Raw genomic sequence first — 20,969 nt, 5'->3', positions numbered from 1 at the left:
CCAAACTACAGACTAAGAAGTGACAAGTTCAACTGATAAGCATGCTGCGCTACTGACGCACAGAAAAAATATTAAATCATTCACTGAAAATAGAAATTGGCCTTTACTTGATTGGCTGTATAGCAAATGGGCTGCTTTTCATTGGCTGGCTTCATTCCATGGGATACAGTGATACAACTGGCGTTTATATATAAATCAGACATCTAGTGTCCTCTCAAGTTTGTCTAGAAACTTGACACATTATTTCAAAAGTTTTCTAAAATGGCTGGTGGAAACACAACAATGGAGCCATGGGCTATCGAAATTATACACAAACAGGAAGTGTTTAATCAAAACCTGGACACCTTCTTTCTTTTGACGGTTTCAATGATCATATTTCGTAAGTTGCTTATTTTTATATTTTATAGCATTATTTGACGCAAACAACTTTGGCATCAAAAGAACTTCACTTTTTTACCTACTATATCTAACTTTGTTTAAAACAAGCTCAAATATATTCTGAAAAGTTACATATGACACAACGCTCTAAAAGATTTTGTTGCTTCTTCAGTCTTGAACTCCAAAAGGAAAGCCTAATATATTAACCAAAAATCCTTGTTTTATTTTTCTGTACTGAAAGAATAGCCTAATCTTTTTTTATTTACATTGTAATACATTTTTTAATTCTGTTTTGATAATAATTTTCTGATGGTTTTTTATTAACCTGACTAGTAATTATTTAAATAAACATTATAAACCTTTTATAGAACTTGAACCCAAAAACAAAATGAAAATTTCATGAAAACTTTTGATTGATACACGATTTAAACTGCCAAGGTATTGTTGATAGCTACCAAGGTTTTTAAGTTAATGCTAACTAAATTTTATTAGCTTTATTTGTGTATTTAAAAATAATTCAAAAGCCTCACATTAAACTTTTGATTCTGAGTAAATATTCAGCTGATTCAACCCATACACTTATGTAAAACCAGCATTACAAATGATGTCTTTCTTTTCTGCACACATAAATATACATTTCTTGGTTGGCTATAATCTCATTTTAAAAATGTTTTCCACATTATGCCACACAAGAATAGTAAGAAAGTTAATAGTTAGTTTATCAAATCAAATAAATGGTTTGACACCTGATGCTTAAAATATTCTTCTCTATTATGTGAACAGATATTAGGTTTAGGACTGTTAAATGAACTAGCCTCTATAACTTTCTAATATTGTCAAAAAAGTTAAATGAAAATGGAACAAACATTTTTTAGGTTATCAATTAATTAATATAATGTTATTTTATATTTTAGTATATTTCCAATAGGTATTGAGTCTGTAGCAGTAAACATCAATCGATGAGAAATTTTAAAAACGCTGTTTAGCCATTCCTTTATTACAGTAATGCAATGTGGGTTTGCTTTTCTGGAAGCTGGAGCCGTTAGAAGCAAAAACACTACCAACATTCTTTTAAAGAACCTCATGGATTCATGTAAGTCATTTTGATCATTAGCACCTGCTAGCACCTGCTAGCACCTGTTAGCGTGGGGCACCGTAAACTGTATTCTTGCTTTTCCTGTGTGATTTGAACACAATTGTTTAGTGCAACAAATATTTATACATTCCTTGAAAATTGCGCTAAATTTTTGATGAGAAAAAGAGGAGAGAGAGAAGCTGAAGATTGCTAACAACCTGACAGGGTTGTATCTAAAATACATATTAAAAGATACAGAACTCTTCTAAACACAAAATACATAAAATACATGAGTAGCATTTGTACAAGATTATTACAAACAATTTATTGTCTTTATTGCAGAATCGTTAAACTCTGCAATAGTTATATTTTCTATGAAACAACCTTAAGCTATATATTTCAAATACTAAGCCTATTTGATAATAATATTTTTTTTAAAGTTAGTTACTTCTATTTATATCTATGTTCTATATTTCATTGTATAACTTCAGAGAATAATTTATTGTATTCTATCATTTGTTGCATTTTGTTACGATTTTTTCATTTGTCCTCTTGAAAGTGCTTTTTTGGACATATGTCTGTTAAAAATTCTTATTCAATGAGAATTATTACAATGAAGTTTCATCAAATGTAATTATTATTGATAAATGATTATTAGTGAACTTAGTTACAGTACTGCTACAGCTCAACACCACCAAGCAGTTTCATTCGTTTTCAGATATATAAACATTTAGCTGTAAAACACAGTGTAATTTGGAACTGACTATTGGCAGAACGCAATATAAAGACAGCCCTCATTTGTTTGAACTAATGGAGACTGGGCCATGTCCAAACATTGAAAGTTGTGTAGTAGACAGTACAATAAATGACCTATATTGTCTCATAGACATACAAAGTGCACTCCTAGGCTACAACTTGGTACAATATGCGTATACAGTATACATGATCGAGAGTAATATATGGTAATACCTGCGATAGGGTACAGTATAATATTAACAGCAGTAATAATTACATTTGATTGATGGAATTAATGCAAATGGAAATTACAGTACAACACTTATTCATGTCAAAGTTGTCTTCTTCAAACAGACATGACCACATCGGGCAGTCATTCGGATCCCGACTGTTGTCAGAACATTTGCAAGTACAGGGAAGTAAAGGCTGAAAAAGTGGGTGGTCGATTGTACTTTCCATTAAAGACAAAATTAGAAAAATGGCTGTAGAGAAAGCCAGCTTGTCTCTCTTTTTATAAAGCATAAAATAAAATTTTACCACAAACCGACCTAACGTAATCTGCCCATATAAATTTACACGACATTTTTATTACCTTTTTTGATCTTACTGCAAGTCTTAGGATTTAGCTTTTGCTAAGGTGGCCTTTGATTATTTTTTACAGCTGTAGCAGGACTCTCGTACTACGCCCTCGGCTATGCCTTTGCTTTTGGAGACGGAGGTGGATTCATTGGTGGATCTGGCTTCTTTGGCTCCTTTAAAGAGGAGGAACTTGCCAAGTGGTTTTTTCAGATGGTTTTCGCTGCCACAGCAGCAACCATAGTCTCTGGTGGAGTCGCTGAGAGATGCGAGTTTATAGCCTATCTAACTTACAGCATTGTACTTACTGGTAAATATTTTTTTAGTTGACCAGGTAGTATCACATTAGCAGATAGGTATGTTTTCTATATGTTATGACTAGTGTGCCTGTGAAACTTGTATCAGGCATGCCAGTTTCTCGTCAGGGACCTGATACATATTTGCTGAAAAAAAATTAACAATTATTTTATATTTGCTTTTAAGATAAGTTGAATAGTGTCCAATTAAGTTTAAGTTCATTTTTAATTACTAAATTTTAAAATAATAAATTTATAATAAAGTTTTAAAATTAATGAAATCTAAGAGGACACACTTTAAACTAAAAATCTCTGTGGTCAGAGGAAGCAACTTTTAGCTAAAATAAAAAATAAAATCAGACCAGCAGTGACACTGGCTGGTGTTCTATGATGTAGTAATGACTTCAAACCCACTGATGACGTGGAACTTTATAGTCAAGAGCTGTTGCTATCGGATATATTTTGGAGTCATGGCAACTCTTCATAGCTCCTATATCCATTAGTGGCTGACATATTCATGTTTAGCTAAACTGTAGATATTGCTGACTAATGATGTAGACCAAGGTTCTAAATAAATTTGAGGTTATGGGAGCATTGTGAGAGCCTTCATTAAGGTTTGTTAAACAATGAAGAATGGTACGTTAAGTGTTAATGCGTATCAGTGCTTGTCTCGTACAAGATTAATGGGTTGTCTCGACGGTGTCATGAAACCTTTTTAAAAACTGCTTTAGTTATAAAACTTGCTTATATAACTAGAAAATACTTTAAAAGGCGACTTATTTGTCATAAGGCCTTCTATTGCCAAAATAGTTGCTTTCAAGTGTCCAATCACTGCTGCGAAATCACTAATGCATGAAAGCCAAAGCTATTGTAATATGTAATGTTGGCAAATGACATGCTTACACAAGCATTGGGAGATTTTTGATCGACTTTGAGCCGGTTTTGTCAAAAGTTTCCCTTGATTAAAGTTTTGGCCTTGATGCAAGGACCAACACCTGGCAGTTTTAGAGCGGAGTGACTGCGGTTTTTTATGCTTAACATGAAACTTTTCTTTTGTTACTTGAGGTATAGTCCCTATTTGGCTATTTGAACCTGTTTTTCACAGGAAAGAATGCAGTGGAAGCCACAAACCCTCTTTGATACTTTAAATTAAAGAAAACGACGTATAACATTTTTGTTTAGGTTTTAATGCTTTTATACCAAGTTTACACCATAAAAGAAAAAAGTGTAGCAAGTATGTAATGATTTAACTGCTCAGAAAACAAAATTACACTTTTGCAAAGAACAATCAAATAATTTAGGCAGTTTAATTGGCACCTAAATTGTAATAAGGTGTACTACCTGTATTAGTGTTGTTGTTTGCCAGTAGTTTTGTTAAAGATATTGCGAATCTAAGTGGCTGACCAGCCTTACTAGATTTTTAATTGTTTAACCCAGTTCGTTGACATATCATTGAGTATCTCGTAACGATCTGGTCATCTACTCGAATTCGGTAATCATTTTTCTGTACTTTTATGTTGAAGTTTAAGCCATGTGAGGATTAAGCCATGTGATGATCATGTGATAAGGCACTAATAAAAATATAACATATATAATGAAGCATCATAACAAGCGGAAATGTTTGATTTATCACCATAATTGCAATTTTCAAGTTGTATTACAAAACCTAGTGGTAAAACTTCTATATTTTTATGAATTACTTGGCATATGGTAAGAAAAAAAAAAATCCAAAGTCAGAGGGAGCCGCAGCGAGGGGATAAAAGAACTACAGCACATGCGACTCCGAAGCCGCGGGTTGCTGACTTCTGGTATAGTCAAACATTTACACATTGAACTAAGTTGTTTTGGAACCAGCTTTGCTGGTTTTAAAACAAGTTAGTTTCAAATTTTACAACTTGTTTAGTTCATTCTGCAGCCTTCAAGCCTCATGGTAATTTCTTAATGCATATAATAGTTATATACAGCAAATAATTACGTATATTAGCTTAAATAAATTTTATAAAACTAAGCAAGAATAAAATGTGAAAAACTAAATTAAAAAAATGATAATATATAAAATAATATATTTTTTAAAGGCACACAAAAGGAAGTTTAGGTATGGCAATGAAAGGTTGTAGAAGAGATGATGGCAATGTAGAGAACTACGTTAAGTTAAGCAAAACCCAATAAATAAATCTTGCATGATTTTTATGTTTTGTTTTCAATATACACCAGCCTTCATTTATATTTGCAAAACTACAATGTTCTGAGAATTTTCCAAGGTTCATGTTTGAAGCTACTTTAGGGTGAGAATCCTCAAATATCTGCTCAAATTGTATTTACATCGTATTTTAGAGCTCTCAAATGTTGACGAAATCCTAAGTAGAGGTTTGGATATAAATGAAAAATAATAGATTACTACAATGTTTTCTAACTCTCAGACAGCGAGCAAAGTTTAGCCATTTATCACCTAAACTAGCTAACTGACTTAAAGAAGAGGTTTCAACAATGCATATGGATTGTTTCAAAAATTTGAAGCATTCATTATACATCAAAAAGATTGGTTGTGAATCAATTAGAATGCAAAATCTTTTAGCACTGATATACAACTGTAGTCTCGCTGTCACATCAGCGCAGCTGAAGAAGTAATACTTTAGAGCAGGACGAGATACTAGAATCTGTTTCGGTGCTCCAGCTAGTAGCAAACCAACATGAGAAACAGCTTTGGAGACCTTCTACAAAAACTTTGCTTGACTTTAGAGTTTTCCACGGGAGGAGATATTAATAAATTGCTTTCCGAGTACCAACATCTGTCTAAAAGGTCAAAAACTCGAACGCAGCTTGATTTGATTTAAACACCAAATCAGGATGGAAACATTCTTTTGTGTGCTCGCATAGACAATATTAAACATGGCTCATTACGAGATCAGAAGTGATGAATAATATGTCAAATGTCAAATAATCTCTCTGATCTCTTCCCACAGCTTATTGCAAATTTACCCTATTGCCAGCATGAATCAATACAATGAGAAGTATTTGGAACTAACGCCAACACCCATCCTATCCTCAGGTGTACAACAATGATTATTTTTAAAAACTAACCTTGAAGGCCAAGATTTTTTTTATGACAGTGCCAGGCGGTCACGTTGCAACGCAGTTAATTTTAAGTCACAGGTCACGCAGTCTCTAAAAGCTTCCATGTGTCATTATTATTTGGCCAACAAGATTTTCTTAAAGCGTTTATGCAATAAAAACACCTGCTGGTTATTTTTGTTCTAAATTGTTAGCAGTAACTATGGCTTTTTTGCCAAAATAATTTCAGGTTTTGCTATATATACACTGCACAGCTGTCCTCTTTGTGTTTTTTTGCCATATTCTATTTTTATAAACAACTTTTTATGTTAATTTTATTTGCTCTGTTTTACTATCCAGTTAATTTTTTTTAAATACCAAACCTGAGTTATATATTTTATTTAAGAAACTAATGTAATTCTTGTTTTCTATTTAGCCTTCTGCTACCCTGTGGTGACGAGATGGGCGTGGCATAGCAATGGATGGCTAGTGGATAAAGTTAGTGTTATAAAAGGAGCCGCCTATCAAGTAAGACAACACAACTCCTAATTTGGTTCTTCCAATCCACCCTATTAATTTTGTTCTGGCTTTCTACCATTTATGCTGAGTTACTGTTAGCAATCTAGTTAATTTGCTATTTTATTGATAGGATTTTGCTGGCAGCGGGGTTGTACATGTTTGTGGAGGAGTGGCAGCACTAAGTGGAGCTGTCATACTTGGTCCAAGAATAGGGCGGTTCAATTCAAATGGGAAAGCTATGTTAATTCCAGGACACTCTGTATCAGTAAGCATTAAGTATTCTTAAAAATATAAATATTATTTTATAATACTTCCAAATGGATCAGGAGTTGTACAAAAAAGTGTTTTTTTTCTTATTATTATTTGTAGCATTTTCCTGTCATAAACACCTTCATAGACAACAACATTATTTTAGCTTAGTTTTATTGCAAATTGAAGAACTCTATTATTTTTTCCATTTGCTTCACTTTGTTACAGAAACACTGGTTATAAATCTCGCTATATAACTCTTTAAGCGTTACTAAAAAACTTCGAATATTAATTGTTCTTGGTATGCTAATTAGCGGTCAAATTTAAACATTGAGTATTTCTTATATTAGTAATGGATGGCTAACAAAAGAGTGCTGATCTCTGTTAGTAAGTTCTACTTTGTCATTGTGTCTGTCCGTTAGCCTGCATAACTGCTGTGCGTTTCAACGGTGGGGCGGTTTATGTCTTAACTTTGCACAAATATGCTTTATACCTTCCACTAGGTTGCCAAAGATATCTGGTTTCAAAACTCTCTCTGGTTCCTGAGAACCTCTTGAAACATCTACTGGAATAAAAACTCACAAATGTGTCTTTGTTTTAAAGGCCAATGCCCTCAATAGCCGGGTATATTGGATGTTGCCATGACAGCAAAGTACAATTTGCTTTGAAAATTTAAATACCATTTTATTATAAATGAAAGAAGTCTCAGGCAATACCAGGCCAAATGATCGTAGCTTACAAATTAATTCGCACAAATAAAAATTGCTTTGATTGTCTAAACATCACACCAAATAAACACATTAATGTTGAAACTTTTTGATATAAGTAAGATAACAATCAAAATTATGTTGAAACAGGGTCTGTGGATTATCTTGGTTTCACTTCATTAACAAGCTCTAGACATTGACTATTTCCCTTGTCTTTGATTTAGCTTATATAAAAGAGCTTAAACTAATAAATCAGAGACTACTTCAAAACTTTAAGTATGTGCTTGATTTGTGTCTGTTTATCGCCTTTGCCACTTAAATAATTATTTTATCCAATAATAAACTAGGAGGTTAGTCATGATAACGCGAATAACCGGTACAAGACCAAGAAAGGAATTTGAATGCCTACATACTAACTAATCTATATTTAAATACATGTACTAAATTACATAAAGTTTTATTACCTAATTTGATACTTTAATAGAATAACTTGAAGCTACTAAATTGATAACTCAGTTTGTGCTCTCATTACTGTTAAAATTTACTCATGCAAAGTTCATGGTCTGTAGATAGGTTTTATTAAGTGTTTTACCATCACTGCCGGATCAATAACCTAGTTTTGGGTTGTAGGTGATAATAGTGATTGCCAAACATACTAATTTTACCTAGTATAAAAAATATAGCTACATCGACGTATTACATTGCTTGCTAGCCTAGTATTTATATATACGTTCTGCAGACATGCTTATATGTGACCAGGAAGTTTGAAAAAATTGGAACTTTGCAAGACTGATAAAAACTTTTGCCAATGTTTTTGATGTAATCCCATCAAAATTATACTGAGCAAAATGTTATACTACATCATATAAACCTGAAGTCTTTTTTAATCATGTTTGAAAATTGAATTAAAGAGAAAATGGTTAATCTTTAACTCTAAAAGATTATATTAGGTGTTTATTAAACATCATGAGTCACGACTTTTAAAAGATTTTATGTTAGCTCACATAAGATGTTATGACAATGTATAAATTAATGTAACTTTGAACTTTTCTCTTTAAGCACTAGTTTTTAGGTCGAACTTGCTCTGAGTCGACTTTAAAATGGAATAGTGGCTTCTGAAAAAAATGACCTGCTTTTGCAGTTGGCTGCTCTGGGAGGATTTATTCTAATGTTTGGATTCTTTGCATTCAATGGCGGGTCTCAGTTTACGATATCTAATAAAGGAGACGGGGCAGCGGTTGCTCAGGCCATAGTCAATACAATGATCTCAGGAAGCTCTTCTGGAATCACAACTATTTTGATTCACAGAACATCCACCTCAACCAAAAGAAACTGCGTAAGTAGCTACCGCTTCCTATTGAACCTTGATTTTGATAGTTTCTTGTTGTAATTTAAAAAATATGATGTCTGAGGCTTTAAAAACTCAAAAGTTAATATAGTTTTGAATCATTTTATAATATATAAGATAATGTAAGATTATCTTCACAAATCTTTTTTGAAACATAGTGGGTAGAGTTTGAACTAATTATTACCTCAATATACAAAAAATGTCAACAAAAAATGGCTGACAACTCTAAACAGTTGTAGTTCAGCATATAAAGGTTAAGAAATTCAATTGAAATCTGACACCAAATGTAAAAAAATGTAAAAACATATATGAAATCAGTCTAAACTAAATCTGGCACAAGTAAGAGTAAGTAAAAGTAAGTAAGTAACTTGGGACACTTACTTCTATTACCCTCTTTACTAGTAACCCTACACATTAAAGTGTAAACTTCTGGACACATACCTATATGGTCAAGTAACAGTACAAACCTCTTTTCACTGATTGTTACTACATTAAATTAGTTTCTACACATAATTAAGATGTTCTCATTTAGTTTTTACATACTTTTGCATAATACATCTCACATCTACACATGTATATATACACTATAAACCTCAAAGTTTGTCTGCATATCTGTTGTTCGTATGTCCAGTTGCAGCAATTAAGCTTTAGCAACAAAAAATCACCTTCATAGTGGATTTGAACTTGCAACATTCATATTGCAAGTCTACAAACAAATAGGCGTGACCACAAGCCTAAGCCATTCTTATCAATTCTATCGCTTTTACCATAAAGTGTGTATCTTTTGTTTGCGATTGCATGAGCTAAATGTGCACTTTTGGTTAAATAATGTACCCTCTGGTTACAATGATCCTGTTATAAGAGTTTCTGCCTTACAAAGTAGAACACGATCCTTTTCGTCCTCGTCATAACAAAACAAAACTTTTTTGGACATTTTTGCCGCCATAGGAGAGCAACAAAATTTCTATCAATGTGAAAATACAGACGGTTCCCTACTTACGAACGTTCGAGTTACGAACAACGGTACATACAAACGTATGTACCGTTGTTTGTAACTCGAATAACTTTCAAGTTATTTGTTTGAACTTTGTTTGAACTTTACATACGTATTGTAAAGGGATTTGCCGGCCTTTACTTGACACAATCTCTACTAATAAATAAAGAGAAGAGAGTGTGTGTAGTTTCATTCAGCTTTTAATTAGCGAAGGAAATTTCACTAGCCGAGGAACGTACGGCTATCTGCTCTGCTCAACTAAATGAGCGCACTCATTTATATATGTACAATAATATCAACCGTTCCGGCAAACGGTAAGAACACCGGCAAACAAGGTGAATAAATAGGACCACTAGTGCGTTGGTATGACAACAATATAAGTGACGATAAGTGATAGCGTTATGACAGTATATCAGATATAACAATAGCATAGCGAGTGAAACAACGATATAATAAACGGACAACACATACAAAAAATAAGACAACAACCATAAGTGATAGCATAACGATAAAAACAACAATATAATAAAAAGGACAAGACATACAATAAATAAGAAATGCAGTGTCATGGCCCGGTGTCCACCAAAGTATTATCTCCATTTTGTTAAATATTTTTTTCAGTACAAACCAATACAGGTTACTTATACAAGCCTTAAACATACTTATATAAACCTTCAATATACTTATATAGGCCTTAAACATAAATTATAATACAAAATATTGCACTGAAGCAACTTACGAACAAATTCACCTTACGAACAATCGTTCGGAACGTAACTCGTTCGTAGGTTGGGAACCGTCTGTATAACAGTCGATTTGTTGATCATGGCAAATAATTAGGATGTTAATATGCTTTGGCCGATATCCCTCTCACAAGGCCTGAAAGAGATATGCTTGCTTGCTCCCTATCTCAGTTCAGCATTATTCGTTTTAAGTTAAGGCGAGAACAAAATTGAAAAAAGTAACAGACAGGTGATAAGGTTTTAACCGATGGCAAGGTTAAAGTTTAGTTGGATGAAATCCATAATAAGCTTAGCTTTAAGAATGTGTTTAGTAAGCTAAAGTCATTTAAGGTAAATTCAACATTTATGTTATACGTCTCACTTGAAGGTAAGAACTTCCTGCGGTACATACTGCACATAGTACATTGTAATGTTACATTTTATTGCAGATCATAACCACTACGTACTACTAGCTACTAGAGCTAACATATTATTTTATTACTAGTTTCTAATATGCATACAAAATTTTGATGATTTTCACCAAGGGGTGTCGTTTATCGTTTGTGTTACCAGTTATATAGTAATAAAGCTTTAGGTACAAAAAATCTGTTTCATAGCAGATTTGAACACTCGACCTTTAGTCCTGCAGTCAGACATTCTATCCACTAAGCCGCTTGACTTACTTGCAATAAACTGGAATAGTTGTGCATATAGTAATTACATCTGACAATCTTTAATGACGATTGGTCAAAAAAGCTCCGCTTCTTCCTTGAACTAACTTACTAAAAGAATATATCTACAAGTAGAAATATACCTGCCCAGATATTCCCAAAATGCTATAAATATATGTATATATACCATAAACTAAATTAAATATATAGCACACACAGACATGGATAAACACCTTCATTTAAAATTTAGACGGCAAGTAAATGTTGACTTTTTGTGCAAAATTTTTACTACTAATGCAACCTCAGGCATTCAAATAGTAGACATATAAATATGCATATAAATATACGTATACCTATACATATGCATAAAACATATATACATGCATGTACATATACATAGGCATTATAACATAACTTTCAGTAATTTCTTTAATTCTCTAGTTGTATGATTCTATGGCATCACATGCTGATTAAAATATAATTTTAGGATATCACATACAAGTTAAGATATAACTTTAATTGTCAATTTGGTTTCATTCATATTTGGTAACTAAAATCCTGTAAACAACAACATTTTTATTCTCAGCTAGTTTAGAAAATCACAAAGATTATTACAATATGGTGAACTTTTGTAGTTACAATACAGTACCTGGAGTCTCCTAGCCACCATCAATGGTATTCTAGCTGGAATGGTGAGTTGCTTAGAATAAATCTTTAGTATGCCATACAATGAGGACCTGATAAATCCATTAGACAAAATAATTTTATATAAAACTCGGTGAATATGTCGTAACATTATACTTACACTGTATGGGTCTTGTCAGAAATTTGCTTTAATATTGGTATCACTAATTGCTACAGCGATTTTCCAATTATTGCTTTGTATTCTAACCAAAGTGTAAGTTTGTAATTTCTTAACTGCAGATAAAAAAAACATATCAAATGGTTTGAAAAGTAACTGATTTATGAATCCATGAAAAGGTTATAATATAGTATTCTAACTTTGCAAAAATATTGCTCAAAGTTGACAAGCTTGATTTCTCACCTGGTTATGGTGTGGGTTTCATCAATACCTACTCGTCACCTTTTCAAATATCTTGATACATGTTTGTGTTGAAATAAAAATTTCCAGCTCCGATGGTGTCTGTCAAACTCTCATTGGTTGCTTCTATTAATGTATGTTAGATATATAGTGTTTGATTACATATATGTTTGCTGTATACCAATGCAGCTTTCTATCATGAGCTTTTCTAACACTCTAAGCAAGCTACGGTTTTTACTGTCTTGAGAAAAATACTGTATAAAAACTGTATGTACAAAATTAATTCGTTTCAGAAAACATTTTTTTGTAAACAGAAAATTTTGTAATGGAAACGCATTTCATCCTATAACTATCCTAATCTGTTTCAAACCTCCATAACCCTCGGGCATAATATTTGTATAACTTATAATTAATGGTTAAAGCCTGTAGTAAATGCACATTGGAATTAAATTACTTCATAATAAATAGAAAAAGTACACACAAAGAGAAAAGAGAACAAAGAATTAATGGCTAAAAAAATAATTTATTTAACCTTGGTGTTAGGCGTGGCGAAGACTTCACCGAATTTTTCTACTAGCTGAAACTGAGTTTAGAGGCGTTTTAATCAATAGGAAACCAATAGGCCAATAGGATGGCAGGAAATTGATAGCACCAGCCAATGGCAGAGAAACCGTCATCTACTGAAAAGGCTAAAAGAGTGCTTTTATTTTTTGACCTTTGATATTGAGAAGCAGCTTTGTTATCCAGAGCAATATTTCTGTAAAAAGACATTTTGTAACATGAATATCTCCATTTTGGCGTCGTTCGCTAGCTGAGGTTCTACAGTAATATAATAAATCTATAATAGAATAATATAACACAAAATGGCTTAATATGATATACTATACTATAATATTATATAAGGTAAAATAATATAGAACAAAACGTTTTAATGTAATATATTGTAATATAATACTAAATTGCACTGTTTTATATAAAAATGTATTATATTAAATTGAATCATATCATTTTATATTGGGTTATTTAATCTATTACTATTTTATATCAAATCCGGTTTGTTGTTACATATCACTTATATTATATACCTAATAAAAGCCAAGATAATGCTTGCACTGTTGGTGTTATACTTCCAAAAAGGTTCTGTGTTTTAAAAAGCGAAGTAAAAACTGAAATTGCCAAAATGTAGAAAGTGCCACAATTTTTCTAATACAATCCATTGTTAAAGAAATACTCAGTATTTGCATGTCTTGATGATGCTTGGAACTTGCAGGTAGCGATATGTGCAGGAGCCAATGTAATGCACATGTGGGGAGCTCTCTGTACAGGAGTTGTAGCCGGTTTTGTGTATTACTTCAGCGCTGCCTTTGTTAGCTTTCTTAAAATAGATGACCCTCTGGATGCTGTCGCTGGTGAGAAGTTACAAAACTTGTAAATACTCGTGTTTAGCCACAAACAGAGGTTTGTGTGCTTTTCTAACTAACCTAAGTAGCTGTATACAGTGGTCAGAGACTGTAAGCTTACTTAGCATCTCTGTGTGACCGGTTGGGTTTGCAGCCTTCAATGTAAGGGAGCTGTCAGCATGTCTGTTCATCTGTCTAAAGCCATGTTAGGTGCATCAGGAAAAAATATTTTCCTGAAAATTTTTGTTGTTATATTTTATGTACTATTGTTGTATGACCTAATTTGACAAAAACTTCTGTTTGAAATGAAATTATTACCAATAAAGCAGTATATTGGTATATATATATATATATTTGAAAAAATATTAAGAAGAAAGGAAATTTTCAGTAATTGGACTATTACTAGAAGTTTACTTTCTTTTTAATATTTTTTGAATTATTTTATACTCCACTAACTATCTTTTAGGTTTTTAGTGTGGAGTTCTTTTTTATATGCTTTCACACCTGCTTTTAGTTGCTATAAATATATATATATATACATAAAATATATATATTATATTTATATAATATATATATTATATGTAATTTATATACAATATATATATTATATATATAGCTTATATGTTATAGTTTAGGAATAAAACTTTATTACCAATGCTGATAAAATTTTTCACAAATTTTTCAGCAAAAGTTAAAACTTTGCTTCAAAAGATCTTAGTTGATTTAGCATATGATGTTGCGATTCATTTTATTGTTGATGGTTAAGTTTAGGAATTGCTTGTACCTAAGGCTATTTACTGTTTTCCTTGGAAAATAATCTATTATTTATATTTAACTCTAAGTTTTAAGAATACTACACTAAAACTCATTTAAAACAAAACTATTTAATTTTATCATATTATTATATCACAAACAAAGCAACAAAATGGAGAACACAAAGATTTTTAAATATACAGAAAAAAAGAAAATGAAAAGTCATATGCGTAAAGCCATCTTTTGTACTTAAAGAAAACCACTTACCCAAAAAGGGCTGTATTACCATCTCCTAGAATCTTGTGAAAATCACAAGGTTACAATATTTTTTGTCAACACTTTTGTGTCAAACAATATGTGAATCTCTTATACAAGTCATCCACTTGTATTATATTGCTAACAGAGCTCTCAGACATCTCAGACTCTCAGAATTTGTCAAACAAGCTACTCCGCCTGTGACTAATCTATAATTAAAGTGTCAAATTATGTCAATTTTGTAGCCGCTCTATTAATTCTCAAAAAGGAACAGCTGCATGCTGTCTCTTACTAATGTACTACAAAATGTTAAAAACTGTTACTCTTTGAAGACCTCTGCATGTGTTTTATACCATCCATTTTTGTTCTCTAAATTGCTAAATGCTGTTTAGCAATTTAAATTGTTGCATATTTCAGTTCACGGATGTAGTGGAACGTGGGGACTTATTGCAGCTCCCCTTTTTGACAGAAATGGAATTCTTATGACAGGAAGCAAGGAGTCAGCGCAGGTAACAACCCTTAATAGACTATTAACTAACAACTTATCTTTCATAACATGAAGAGCATTTGCATGCTTTTTGAAGGGTTACTAGACAAAGGGTGGACAAATCCGAAATACATTCGAAGTACCTACAATATAAAGAATCATTTTTAGCAACGTATATGTTCTAAAAATCTTACGCTATATGAACAGTAGAATACATGTAAATGGACTAATCTGTTCTAAGGTCTTTCACCACTCGCTCCTTTGAACATTCAAAAAGGTAAACACTAGACTAAACTTTTTAATTTATTGACTGTACCGTAACTGTAGTATGGTTGGTTTCTATCAACAACTGCTCCATTCCTTATCACGTTTACTCAGTCTACGGTCTATGATTGCAGTAATTTTACCATAAGTTAACGGTAGCGCACAACTCCAACATAAACTTAAAACAATTTGTTCCCTTTTTCTAGACAACAGAGTCTATTCTGCCAAGGAAAAATAATGAATAATGGTTTATACATTTACAATTTTTATTAAAAACAAAGCATCAAAGCATTTTTGAAATAAAATTTTTTTTTTCTGCTGGAATAAGTGGGGTGCCTATCTGTCTGAGTGTATGTTCGTCTTCAGGGTTCAAGTTTAAGATAGAATTTAGCTTTTGACAATACGCCAACTCATGACATTTAGATTGGTAGACTGACACCTTAACACTCGCATTGATCGTCTTGTAAGTATTTCTGAATATGCTAAATTACACAACTGACAATTTTTCATGACAGGCTGGACTGCGAGGGAACTTGTACATTTAATAGAGATAAAAAATAGATACACGCTGTTTTCTCTCTCAAGTTTGACAAGAGACTAAGCTATGTGTTTAAGGCTAATTACAAGATTCTCGTTATTCAAATCGAATTTGATGACTTGCACCAACTTGACACTATTTGTTATATGGATTTGCATATTTAGTTTAAGGCAAAAATTTTTGCCTTATACTACATATAAGACAATTTTGCCTTATATATAGTATAAAAGGCATATAAGACATTTTTGCCTTATACAGAAATTTTTTACGTTTGTAGAAATGTCTATTTTACCGTAAAAATTAGCAGAAGCAACAATTTAAGCAATAAATTGAAGCAAAAATAAGTTATTTTTTGTAGTTATATTATAAATGAAAATAAACAAACAAACAAACAAACAAACAAAAGTTTGTTGCAAAATATGGTTGCATGGAATCTAATGCCATTACATGATTAACAACTTTTGTATCCTTATATGGTAATCAATATAGTATGAAATTATTAAACAAATTACTGCTGTATTCATAGCAATTTTGTGCAATTCTGACAAGTAGCATATATTATATTAAAATAAAATTATAGCAATTACATAATAAGTTGCATGCTTTTATGCTATAAATATAATAATAACAAGGCTACGGTAATTAGAAAAGCTCTATCAATGTTTGTAATTATTCATATTGTGTTAAATATGTGTAATAAGCGTAACAGTATAAATAACCATGTCATTACAGTTTATATGTAAACTTACAGTATTAATTGCAACATAAACATTTATAATGAAAAATGATGTAATAAATATGTATATTTACTAAGAATACATACAGTAATCGCAAAAACCCTCACATTTTTTGTGTTTAATCCATTCCTCATTTTATGGCTTTTTATATTAGAACAAAAGCTTTTATTTTTAAAAGTTAAAAATTAATTTTAGTAAATCAAAACCATAGCATAATAATAAGTAATTTGAAAAGACTTCTAAAAGCAAGCTTGAAGATACATGTAGGAGGAAAAGGTAACTTAAGCAATTTTAACCCTAATAAGACTCGGAAATGAAGGATCTGCTGCCACAGATATTTTAGCATAATTTTATTGCAATTTTAAAATTTTTAGTACCGCAATAATAATTAATTTTTTAATACTGTTTATTATTTAAAATTAAGATAGAAAGTATATGATTGGCTGAAAAGATTATATTATAACAGCTAATTCATTTTGCAGGTTTTGGCGATGAACCTGATTGGCTGGCTGGCAATAGTCGTCTGGACAGCAGTCATCTGCGTCAGCATGTTTATGATACTCAAAGCAGCTAAGGTTTTCAGAGTTAGTGAGGATATTGAAATTAAAGGTAACTATGACAACAGAGCATTAGACAGCTGTCTGTCTGTAAGACAGGTACAAATGGATAGATGTGTATATTACTAAACTTTCCTCATTAGACAAATCTCTATCTATAACACATGTACAGGTAAATAGATGTGTATTTTAAAAAACTATTTTGTATTAACTATAAAAATCAGCATAATCAACTTATTTTAGTTTTTTATATTGGTCGCACTGAAGAGAATTTTTTTACATTAATTTCTGTAAACTTCGAAATGTCAGGCAAGAATCTGGCAGCATTATTTTTACTTCTTTGTATTAGATCTAAAAAGCTTTTGTTTGATTTTGCTTTTGTTTGTTTGAATAATATCTGAATCAGCGAGTTGCATCAGGCTTATTGTTTTTGTACTATTTACAGTCAAACATGGATAACTCGTCCACGGATAGCTCGAACACATGGTTAATTCGAACATTTCCTTTGGTCCGTTCCCACGTAATGATAAATTGCTATAGATAACTCGAACTCAACACTGTTAATTCGAACTGTTTTTTGCCCAACGGCTACCGAAACGGTTGTTATCGCTTTAGAAAATCACTTTATTCAAAGCCATAGAGGTAAACTTCGTCTTTTCGTAATTCATAAGCGTCGTTATTACCACCATCGGCAAAATATTTTTGTCAACTACTTTTCTAAAAGTTTGGTGAAATTTGATTTATACTGCGATACGATGAATAGCACGGGCTAGCCGGGTCACGCGCGCAAGGATTTTCGCCACGCACATACAAAACAAAAATCGCATGTTGTTTTTGTTTTGTATGTGCGTGGCGAAAATCCTTGAGTACGTGACCCGGCTAGCCCGTGATGAATAGTTTTCCGACGTTGATTCCGTGTTGAATCAACGTCTGAATGTTGAATGTTTAAAAAGTCTTAAAAATTGTTGTAATTAAACGTATACATTGTCTGAGCTACAAAAAACTATTTATCGTTTGACCTAAACACAGAATACGTGTGTACATTCAATAAGTATTTATTAAAAAAGCGTGAGTGATATAGAATGTATCGTAAAACCTCGTAAAACTTCTAATTGAACTGCCTCAGAGTGTTGCTCTTAACGAATCTCAGGTAAAGTAAGGTAATCTGCATAAACTTCAAGAAAAAACGGCAAAATTGATCGTGGGTAAAACCCCAAAAGAAAAAAATGTCTTTTCTTTTGAGCATTTCAACAACGATCAAGTTTTGCCAATGTCAATCTGAAAAGCGTCCTGGCAATAACATCACCTCAAACAACAAACCAATCTCAAGTGATAGAAAAATCTCTATACTTTTTCATGAAAACGTTTTAAACTTTACATTAGAAGCATTTAATTTGAAACAAGCCATTTGTGCTTTTGATTTATATTATAGTTTGTATATGTACATGTATCTACTAATAAATAAGTAAATATATGGACTTGTGACAGTGCTCTGATAACTTGAACGCTCTGATAATTCGAACACTTTTGCTCGGTCCCTTGAAGTTCGAGTTATCCATGTTTGACTGTATATTGTTTTAGAAAAAAAGAGCCATCTCATTTCATCGAGTACAACATCAGTTTAAATTTTCTTAACATATATGGTTCAGTGAAACACAAGAATTTTGACATTAAAAATAACGAAACAAAAACTAAATTAAAAAAAATTATTTTATTGTTAAAATTATTTGCTGTTTAAAACAAAACTTTCAAAACTGTTTCAGGTTTAGATATTCCTAAACATGGAGAGCCTGCCTACCCATCTGAAGCTTGGGGAGATGGATGGGGAGAGTTTCTTAAAGTCTCTCATAAAGGTCTAGGTGAGACACCGTTATTAACTCCTGTCAATGAACTTTCAACAATTCCAATCAGGCAGATTCAATAACTTAAGTTCCTAACAATGTTTCTTTTTCAGCAATTTTGTAATTTTAAACTACTTTTCGCTGCTGACAACAAAGTAGATAAATAAAAATAAACACAATAGTCTTGTTATTTTTTCAATACAAAAAAATATTTTAAGAAAAAGCTGCTTGAACAAGGTTATTATTCAGTATAAAGGATAAATTTTCTAAACACTGAGTTAGACAGCATTGTAATAAAAAATAAAAGTCAATGCCTTTCCGAGCACTCATTCTACTGGTTGATGAAGTGTCAATAAGATCATTGTTTTACTGCTTGAGTAGATAAATCTGACATACTCAACAATTTCACTCGTTTTCTCTGCCTCTATCTAGAGATCCACAAATATTATAAAGTTAGTTGTTCATTTATACAAAGGTACTCTGTAGTGCTGGTTAACAAAAATTCCAAAATAGAAAATGATATCTTCAATTTCCATTCTAGTGAAGATTTGATTCTGAAAAGAGATGAACTACCAAACCTGAAATAAACACCTTTTTCACATCAATATTTTCATTAAATTTTAAAAACTAATTGCTTAGACTGTAGCTATGCTAGGTGATATATGCTACAAAATGACAAGCCATTTCTCCTAAGGATATTATCGTTCAGTTATGTATTCCAATACAAAATTAAGACAAACCTTATAGCAAACACTACACTATAAAAAATTATTACTGAGCCTGCTAAGATTTATTTAGCTATGTAAAATATAGCCATAGCTAACGGGTATATAAAGTAGGTTTTCAGATCAATAATTTAATTCATACTTAAAAATTAAAGATTACATTTATTGTACTTTTATTATTATCTGTACAGAGGAACATGACATTTAGCTAACCTAAGAAAATTTTTTAGTGACAAATTTTCAATGTCTCAAATAAAAAAATGAATGACTAGAGGCTTTACTAATGACTAAAGTCTGTTGCAACATCTATAGAAATATAACCCGCTGAAATCTGGTAAACAATTTGTAAAAACTTCGTAGTTGTGTATATGGTGAGAAAGGCATCAAAAATAGCAGATGCTCTAATATCAGTGTTCTCTCCCCGAACTGTTGGTCACCAATAACCAAAGTTCACTTGCAAGATAAAATGAAATTGCTAAGTACTTAATTCACCTAGTCAACTTTCTATTTGACTAGCGGTTTTAAAAATGGTATCACGCTGTATAAACATTGTTTTTCTTTTTTATATTTATAGTGAAAGCACCAAAGAACAACTATACAAATAACTCTAGCCTGACTGGTGAGTTGTCTTCTCTTATCACATCAATTGGTCTCTTTTGAGTATTCCATCAATTATTTTAGAACACAGGATTAATAGAAATTGATGTCTAGTGTTTGTTTATAGTAACGAGAAGCAACTCAGTCAACTCCTCTGAAGAGAACGAAAAACAGTCCGTCCATCAGCTACCTCAACTTGAAAGTGCAAACGGTTTATGTATGTCTGGCAAAGACAATCAAGTGTTCACCATCAATGAAGGCAATTAGTTTAAAAGCTTAATCTTAAGTTGGGTGTGTCTTTAGAAACACTGGTTTTTGGTGAACAGTCACCAGGCCCTCTGTACCTAGAATCTTAACACTTCATTTTACAAAAATTGTTACAGTTAATGGAATAAATGGGTGACCAATTGTATATTGTCTAAGCAAACCTATATTAAATTTTAATTTTATGT

At 31.9% G+C, this 20,969-nt stretch overlaps 1 protein-coding gene across 1 annotated transcript; it reads left to right on the top strand.

Moving 5' to 3' along the window:
- The first annotated feature begins 366 nt into the window (after positions 1-366).
- On the top strand, positions 367-20,784 carry LOC137394282 (putative ammonium transporter 1). Its single transcript, XM_068080999.1, has 13 exons — positions 367-379; positions 1,382-1,471; positions 2,850-3,074; positions 6,548-6,639; positions 6,761-6,895; positions 8,728-8,922; positions 11,957-12,013; positions 13,634-13,772; positions 15,189-15,280; positions 17,280-17,406; positions 19,118-19,213; positions 20,495-20,539; positions 20,645-20,784. Exons 1-13 carry the CDS (start codon positions 367-369, stop codon positions 20,782-20,784), a joined length of 1,446 nt encoding a protein of 481 aa, XP_067937100.1.
- The last annotated feature ends 185 nt before the right edge of the window (positions 20,785-20,969 follow it).

This window comes from Watersipora subatra, chromosome 4 (genome assembly GCF_963576615.1).
Source record: "Watersipora subatra chromosome 4, tzWatSuba1.1, whole genome shotgun sequence".
In the NCBI taxonomy this organism is placed as follows: domain Eukaryota; kingdom Metazoa; phylum Bryozoa; class Gymnolaemata; order Cheilostomatida; family Watersiporidae; genus Watersipora; species Watersipora subatra.
The sequence above is the reverse complement of the archived record's forward strand: the minus strand, read 5'-3'. Positions and strand labels throughout refer to the sequence as shown.